This window comes from Azolla caroliniana, unplaced genomic scaffold, assembly GCF_043228905.1.
Source record: "Azolla caroliniana isolate FFs.n. ecotype wild unplaced genomic scaffold, voAzoCaro1.0.p SCAF_7, whole genome shotgun sequence".
In the NCBI taxonomy this organism is placed as follows: domain Eukaryota; kingdom Viridiplantae; phylum Streptophyta; class Polypodiopsida; order Salviniales; family Salviniaceae; genus Azolla; species Azolla caroliniana.
In genome coordinates, this window is record NW_028230442.1 from 14034754 (window position 1) to 14044183 (window position 9430).

The window sequence follows — 9430 nt, forward strand, 5'->3', positions numbered from 1 at the left end:
TGAGACTAGATAAATTCTGGAAAACGATATGGCATGACAGATATGACCGCAAGATAATGACCGCAAGATAATGATGTGTTTATGGCTTATTGCACATAGAGCCTTGCCGGTAGGGACGTGGGGTAAAGGCCCCAATGTAGACCCTAGATGTATTGCATGTGGATAGATAGAAAGCATTTCCCATTGTCTATGGGAATGTCGCGAGGCAGTGGTTGTATGGGGAAGGCCACTACGTTTGCTTTGCCATGCCTCTAGTTCGTTCACCCTCAACTGGGGGCATGCTTGTTGGATTTGTCTTGAGGATGATGTGGCGAAATACGATGGCATGTGTGATGCTAAGTACATAGGGGAGAATGGCATCATGCGGTTGATCACTAACAACAGGGTACCTACAACTTGTGCACAGAATCAAAAACTTGGAGATTTTTGGATGTTGCTTGGCCCCATTACTATATGGTATATATGGACAGCAAGGTGTACCAGGGTATTTTCAGCACACAAACGCCCCCTAGCTGAATCGATTAAGCTAATCTGGCACACATTAATAACTACACTAAGAGCTCAATATGAGCGTATTGATGGTACTAATGATGTCGCAGAACTAATGAGGCTGAATTTTTGAAAGCAGTGGTGTACTACACCGATGGCCGCAGCAAATGGAATGGATATACTATGGAGGTATGAAGTAACCAAATGGTTGTTCCCCCCCTCCCATTAGATGAACAAGGGGGGTGAAAGACATGGCATGTGGGATAGTGAATGTAGGTGATGTGCATGAAAGGATGGCTAGAGCCATATGTGAAAGTGTAAGATAAATAAGCAAGATCTCTTGTGTAGGATAGGATAGTCTTGGCTCGGCCTTCCCGAGAAAGGGATCGAGTTTGTGTATATTTTAACTAAAGGAGTATATTCTTTTTTGGAAAAAAATATATATACAAGAAGACTACATTAGGCTTATAACAATCAAAGCACTATAATGCCAAAGGGTATGCAAGCAAGAAGGAAAATTCCACAAAGTACTTGAACCTAAATTCTTTATTTACATAGACATACAACGGGCCTAGGGTCAATAACATGGAGAATTGACTAATTGTAGAGACATTACAAATAAAAAAAGCACATGGAGACAAGGATATTCATGAACAAATGCCTATTCTCAATGTTGCATATAGTGCTTCAAATGAACCTCAAGGGAATAATCACAACAATTACTACAATGAGTCATACTTGAAAGGTCAAGTGACCTCTAGCCACATCCTTTCCTCTCACATTGTTTTGGATTTTCTTGAACCAATCCTCAATTAGATAATTTTCACAATGATCTAACTCTTACAAGCCAATCACCTTTGATTTTGCTATTATCATAAATATATCAAACTTCCAACAATATTTAATTTCAAAAAGAAAAATGCCACTTGCAAAATGCTATGTGAAAATCATCACTTGATGATGTTTTGATAATGTAACAATGAAAAAGGCTCTTGATTTCGATATATATGTACCTACTGATAACCAAGTATAGACTAATGCCTGCAAATGTTATCACAAAATAAAGATTGCACCAGAAGAATTTAATTGCATTGTTTAAGATCTCAAAAACTTTCTGAAAATACATCTAAAGATAATGAGAAGGTAATGATTGTTCACAAAGATTTAACTGCATCATTTTAGATCTTGGAAACTTTTTAATTGCATTGTCTATAATACATAACTTGTTTCAAGTTATAGGAATGATTGCTGCAACACCCAGAAAAAACATAGCAATGTCACATCTAGACATTCGACGATGGGGAGCATTGAAAAGCAATGAAGGAAAATGTAATGGAAAGAATGTATGCTATTTAATCTCTAGGGACACAAACAAGTAAACCTGAAGGAGTATTTGAGAGGCAAAGCTTCCCTGAGCCAAGTAAATCACGTATATGAAACCGCATACCCAATTGTGATGTCCTCAACATTTTCTTTTCCAAAGAAGATAAAAGCAATCCTTTATACTGCCTTCGGTTCAGAAGAGAGAATACCTCTTTTCGTCCCTACATATTATGAAAAAAGATAAAACTTTGGCCATGCACATCTATATATGTTATTTTCTCTTAACATAGAGAATTGTTCACTACAACTTGCCTGTGCCAGGTTTTTTAGTATAACGCCAATATTTGGAATAGCAAACCAATAGGATTTCTGATCAGCTAATTGTCGTACCTACATTATAAAAAAAGGGTATTGATATCATTTTCTCCATTGAGGATATATATGAGGTTCAGTTACTTTTCTAGCAAAACAAGGAGGATGAAGAATTTAAGGGGGAAAACTTCAAAAGGTTTTCTCATGATCTCGCAAGCAATCCTAAAACCCACAAAGTGCTCCAATACTACAAAGCTTACTTCTTTCGTTTAGTAAATGCTGACAACGATGAATTATAGACTAAATTTAAATGTGTGCATACACATATTGACAACAAGTTTGAGCACATTCTTATCCCCTCTTCACTTACCAGAAAGCCTGTTTTTATGAGAAGAGAAATATGGCTGTCTTGGACATGACATCCTGCTTTGGCAAGAAGAGATTCCTGAGAAAATGATTGAAAGTGAGATTATATGCAGCATGCCTTTTATGCTGCTATCAAAGATTAAAATGATAGCAAATGCGACCAAGAATTTATTAGGGGTAGAATCTTCAAGAATACATTTCCAATATAAATTCATCAGGGCGAAAATGAACGAAAAAAGAGTTTACCAGCGACAACTTAAGTAAATAATTCAGGGAGCTTCCCAACTTAGATTTGAGTTTTTTAATTGAATTTTTCTTTCTTTTCAAAACTTAATCTTTCATAGAACAATTTGCAATGGCAATGCCCAGATTTGAACACATCCTATGGATAGATGAATTACTAGCTGTACCAGTGGGCCATGCCACTTTTACTTTCAATGAAATTTGTAAGACTATTGAAAATAGCAAGAGGTAATAATCTAATGTGAAAATAGTGAAAATATGGCCTCATATTAATGATAACATCAACTCTCGGCTTAATAATATTGAAAATAGCAATTTTACTCTGCCAAAAAGGATAATTTAACTGATGTAGTTCGGTGATAATTCATCGTGATTGATCAAGTTCCGGAGAAAAAGAAATGAATATTGTGATTTTAGAGAGAGAAACAGGAATGTTTAGACCCTGTAAAAGGGATGAAGCACGTGGGTTAAAAGTGCTTAACTATGATGGATTATCATTAAAATGCACTAATTCCATTATCCTTTTTGGCAGGGGTATATTTGAATTCTTCAATATTATGAGGATATTACCCGTAATATGAGGGAATATTTGATATTTTCCCCAAAATAAACTCCACATGATCAAAACTAAAACCCCTCAATTCCCAGTTTTGCAATGTATAACTAATCTCATCTTGTAAAATTAGTCTTGTAGACACACACACACAGATCGTTAATTATTAATTCCACACATCAGAGAGGGAGGTTTTCTACTGAAACAATTCGTTTGTCAATGATCAAATGTTAACCCGGTCTGTGATATGCTAAGAGTATGCAACCTGGACTATCCATCCACTGAGACTGATGCCGTGGGATCATTGTCTTAGACAAAAGCTAACAGAAGAAAGATAAGGTTGGGCTCTGCTAAGATACAATTTACATCCATGTAAAATGTGTTTTATTTGCAGCACATCCTCATGATATGTTTGGAGGCCTCCCTTAAAAAGTTGTTGGGTGCATTTAGCCTATTTTGAAGGGCTGGTCAGCCCCTTCTCCATCAGAAATCATTACTTATTCCCAGGAAGATTGCCCCTAAGTTTGTTTAGCACAATTTTATCTACAAACATGCAGAAATTAGTGTTCAAAATCACGGATTGTAGATCAAAATCGAACTTTTTGTTCATTCTTGCAGGTACATGTGCAAAAGTCTTCACAGTTGGTTCCTGAAACAACCTGAGCATCTTTGTTATGTCATAACCAGGGATAATGCTTTTATAAAGTTGTGTTCCGATGGCTAATGTAATGAGAATTGTAATTTCAGATTTTATTGGAGTAATGTAATGAAATAATTGCAGGGTACTAAACTTGGGAGCATTTTTCTGTACTCAACCATACTGTATATTTCTTATTCATTTGTCTGTAAAAGCTCATGTCAGTTCAATGTCTTAACTATGGTGTGTAATCAAAATTCCATAGCTAATCGAACTGCACAAGGCTGCTTTTAGTAATAATCAATCTGGGCGTACAATGTCACACAATCTAGCATTTGAAAAAACAGTTTACAAGCAAATGTAGCAAACAAAGTTTTCAAAAACTTGAGCTCTTCTTCATTTTACTCCTAACATCTTAATCACATATGAGGTTTTACTTACAAAGTGAGTTTGAGTGATACCGACATCAACATATGTTGGCAAAACATGATCCTTATACCAATCAAATATCACCATCTCACATCCGGTATATTTCCCTTCTACAGACTCCTTGCCCAACTTTATCTGAGTGGCAAACAAATTTCAAATTAACAATTGCAACTATAATATCTTGCTTTAAATGTTACCACAAGTAACCACAGAAATAAAAGTACAAACCCAATTCCTAACCACTCATCTGCACACCCCTTCCTAAGATTGACTTAAACTCTCCCCCTCTCTCTCTCCAATTTATCATGACAAGGGAAAAATGTGGAGGCTCACACTCCACACATTATGCTACATTCGCTGCACCTAATTACAAAACAATATTCTTTGCTAAACACAGGAACTGCAAAAATCAATACATGTCAGAGCCTATCCAATTGTACGTCATCCGAATCATTGCTTCCATATGACTTAGTTCATACTCGCTTCAATGTGAGATAAGACGTTGGGGCACAGGTGATGAGACTAGTTGACTATGCACATTTTTTCCTTTAACAAATTTGGAAGTTTGTGTATCACACTTTGATCCAATGGTCTCTTGTTGATCACATTTGGTTATACTTTCCACAAATCTTTGAAGCAGAACAATCCTTGCATAAATTTCTCTCATAGCCATAGTGTGCACTCTCCATCACAATATTCATTGGTTAAGTTCTTGAATATCAAGAGTCACTATTCACTTACACATGTACTACATGAAAACGTGATATGTTTTGGTCTCATATGTCATTTGACCTTCAAAGACAATAATAAAATTTGTCTCACTCACCCCCATTCCCATACAAAAATTAAAGACAGTTTTAGAAATCTATATTAACTCTATAATTTATTTCACAAAGGTCCCTGATGGATGCAAACAATAATTTCAGATCGTACTATCTCATAATCTAAATTTGTCCCTATTCAACATACAGAGAATACTTTTTTACTTTCAACGGTACACTTATTCATTCTTCTCTTAAATTGCAATGATACTTCTCTTAAATTGACATAATTTATAGCATTTTGATATGAAACACGCCTCCTAGAAGATAATTTTATATAACCTAATTATTCTTATCTTCAATAAAATAAGATATTATTTTCACCACGTTATCTAAATCAGAAGTTCCACCTGTTCAATGTAATCATTAAAATACATTATCGCATAGTCATCTTGTCCAGAACTCAGCTTGAATATACGAACAGTACTCTGTTGCTTCAAAATCTATGAAATGCAAATTTAATAATTCAAAAGAAACCGAGAAAATCATCATACATATACTAATTTTCTTAGGCTAATAGTCTCAAACGTTTTCCACAGATTATCCCAGGAAACAAAAAAGAAAGGAACCACCATGGAGAAGTAGAAGAAATAAACATTTTCTGACATTTATTTCAATTAGCTTTAAACCAAAAAGAAAAGATGCAAACCTCCAGTTCTCTATCCACAACTGTGCGATCTTTCACAGCACTATAAAGCTGAGACAGTAACACAAATGGACGCATCGATACCTGCAAGAGAATAAAATTGATGTTGCAAAAAAATGGTATGAAAGCCAAGTCAAGATAAATAGAAGTAATCATTTATCCAACCTTTCTTATGTCTGGGAATTGTGCATGCATCATCATTAGAGCAGCATCTGTATCTGAAGGAATATTCCAAACCTCTACAAAAAGCCAAAAATATATATCTTATCATCAAATTGCAAAACGTAAGTAAATCAGGTCAACCCAGATGTGGAAGCTATTCCACCTGGCTGTGGAACTAACAAGAATGAACTTCAGGTCAATGCTTAGGTCATCTGGTGGGCCAATCTCAGCTGCAGGCCGTTATGGGAGATCCGAGACCACAGTGAATTTATGATCTTCTTTATCACGAGAGCTACATCATCAAAACATGGAAATAGCTGTCTTGGTTCTTGGCAATATCCATCCATAATCTGATGAGATAGCAAGAAAAATGAAGTTTCAAATGGATTTACAGCTGATATTGAAAAGAAGAATTATGAACCCCGTGGCACCAATATCTGCAGGCAAAAGAATAAAGGGACCCTGTGCTAGTATTTCTGCGTGAGAGAAAGAAAGAATAACTGTCAATTTAATTGGATGGCAACATTAAGTTTGGTAACTGTGAAGGATGCTATGTTAGTGTCACGCGAAGATTAATGGCCTTCCGAACAGCAACTTCAACATTTCGTACACCAAAAGGTTATAGCTTTATTTGGGATAAGTTGCAACAACTATTATCATTGTGTGACCCAATTCCTGATTTTAGATGTTGGATCTCAAGAACTTGATTGGGCATCTGTTGGAAATAGAGGATTGACCATGATATCCACAAATGATGCTTATAACAAGTTGATTGACAAACATAAGTGGATTGACGAAAGGATTACGAAGGTATGGGGTTTTCATAAACCCATTACCTGGTGCTTTTATGTGATCACAGCCAGTTGGTGTTCTCGATTGATGCTAGGAGCTAAGGAATTCATTTGGAGCGTATGGTTGGAGCTTTACCAATGGTGGATGCATTAAACAAAAGAAAGATTGATAGTTGAATGTGCTTCTTATGCTCAGTGGAATCGGAAGATAGTAGGCATCGATTTCTTCCATTCCCAATGGCTAGAATGGTTTGGAGGTGTATCAATTTAGTGTGGATGTCTTTGGCTCAAGTAAGACTAATCCACATAGTGCTCAAAAAGATACCAATCAAATTTTGACAATACTTAGAACTTGGTCATTAATTATGTAAAGTTGACTAGAAAACAAAATCCGATGGGAATTGATAGACGTATTTACATTAAATTCAGGTTTTTATCTAAATTCTATTTTTCCATGGAAGAGAAGGAAACTTGGCCAATCATTAACGAAAAGCTTTTTCTTTTCCTGGCCAGATCTTTTAAATGCAGAAAGATGATATTGAATGTTATTCTATTAAGAGTGAAAACAATGGATAGTTCAACCATGTGCTTAATTTCAAGGAGAAAGTTTTCGAAGAACACATGTTCAAAAACTTCAATGTATAATCTATCAAGGATGCGTATTTTCAAGAACACGTGTTAAAATTCTTCATATCGCAGAAACGGTGAAGTTACTGTAGAAAAGAAAATCTAAGGAACAGACATAGCATGACAATCCAGAAAATCTTAAGAATCCATTATAGGAGACAATCCAAAACAATGCTTTCAATATGCGTAGAATTATGTTAAGGCAGCAACATGGAGGCCTTTCTTCTTCTCATCCTTGTCCAAGTCATTCCAGAAAATGTTTTTAAGATATTTAGAATAACTATAGTAAGGGTAAAGAAACTGACCTTCTTCTTCATCAATTCCTCTTCCGTCTTCTCTTTCATTCTCCGTCTTCTGTTCATCTGAAATGGCGTATGGATTAACTTGAGATTCTGCATTCTTCTTTTCTTCTACCACCTCCTCGATTTGGATCTTGATTCGAGGAGGAAGGCATTGGTCTACTTCTGCTTTTTCTTCTCCTTCGTCTTCTTCTTTTATTTCCTCTTCTCTGCGTTTACTCGTGTTCTTCTTCTTCTTCTTCTTCTGTTGCTGCTGCTGCTGCGGGGTGTTGCCGGCTATGGCGCGTGCCCACGCATAGACCGAGTTCAAATCCCGCTTCCGATTCATCTGCAAAAGAGTAATTCTGAAGCCTCATCTCTTCTTCAATGACTGACTCATCATGAATCAATAAATCAAATTAGCCAAAGCAATTATAACTCTGCCCCAACCAACATCTACACACCTAACGCCAATCGCATTGTGATGATCGAACTTGTTGGGTCCTCCCCATTCGAAGATGATTTGATGCCGCGATCTAATCCTCCAACCCCAACAACTGTGGGGGAGCAAGAGGGACGATCATGCGCACAATGAGAGAGATCAATCGGTTCATGTTGGTCAGGCAGGACAACCTCTCTGTATACTAGGGAACTATACAGAGAGGTGTGTGAATTTTGAGAGGGCCAAAAACTAGAACTGATAGTCGATCGGCTTGTCTTTGTAATAGTTTTGCATTATTAATATAATTTTGTGCTTGTGGGCAAACCCTCTGTTCTTATTTCTAGAATCTCTAAGTGTACTATTGTTATTGTGAAATCGTACGCACGCATCTTTGGTAGCCGATTCGGCAAAAACCCACATCATGTGTTCCTTTCAAGCCTCAAAGCGATCAATCTGTATTGATGAGTGTCATCTGAAGTAGGTGATTAGGGCTATCTCTGGTTTAAGACACCCAGGGAACATCTGCCTAAAGTTACCCCACATCCCGAATCCGATTAAGTACAGTGTCAGCAAGTCATCCCGAAACCTACCCCTCCTTCCTACCACAATACCTTGAGTCGGTTACTTAGGAGTATTACTGACAGTGTGTTCCTCTAGATGGGAGTAACACAATTTGGCACACCCGGTTTGAGTTGTGGGTACACAACGAACAAGCAAAAGAAGGAGGCCCAACTATAGGAATAGTGCAACATAGGGGACCACGGACTCGGTCCGAACCCCGACGTGCAGAGAAAGAAGAGAGTGTGACACAATTAGTGCTCAATGAGCAACCTCAACAGGAATCGTAAGCCTAGTCGGCAACACTTCGATTCAGTATCGACCAACAATAGTAGTTCCGAGATCAAGCACCCCGAAGACAACGACCCACTACAAGGGGTACCCGAAGACCAAGAAATCAACGTGATGTCGTATCCGTATCCCTAGATACAATGATGAAGCCAATGTTGAGGTGCATGCATGCGCTTTTCTGACGACGTGGTAGACCAACAACGTATCCCAACTCCTGGTCGCGGCCGATGTAGACGCATCGAAAATTGCCGAGTTCGGCTTGTCGCCTAAAGGACAAGCAACAAACTGGTATTCGCAACACGACTTGGGGGAGTTCCAATCGTTTCAAGAGCTTAAAGATAGATTTATCCGACTATTCCATTGCCGGATCCCACAGTGGGAATTGATGAGCCAATTCTACACCATGTCTCAAGAACCTTAGGAATCAATTTGGCAGTTCATCATCAGGTTTCAAAACTTGAG

General features: G+C 37.4%; 1 protein-coding gene across 5 annotated transcripts; it reads right to left on the reverse strand.

The window, feature by feature from the left end:
* Positions 1-1639: 1639 nt before the first annotated feature.
* LOC147862016 (Serine/Threonine-kinase) lies at positions 1640-8065 on the reverse strand. Of its 5 annotated transcripts, none has more exons than XM_087322683.1 (8): positions 7705-8065; positions 5985-6058; positions 5823-5870; positions 5524-5616; positions 4365-4487; positions 2495-2569; positions 2125-2202; positions 1640-2033 (listed from the first exon to the last, which is right to left on the reverse strand). In XM_087322683.1, the coding sequence occupies exons 1-8, from the start codon at positions 8024-8026 to the stop codon at positions 1842-1844; spliced, it is 1005 nt and encodes a 334-aa protein (XP_087178809.1). In that variant the 5' UTR covers positions 8027-8065; the 3' UTR covers positions 1640-1841. The 5 variants fall into 5 exon arrangements, with proteins under 5 accessions (XP_087178809.1, XP_087178808.1, XP_087178812.1 ...); XM_087322682.1 differs by having other exon boundaries at positions 5823-5903; XM_087322686.1 differs by lacking the exon at positions 5524-5616.
* Positions 8066-9430: the final 1365 nt, after the last annotated feature.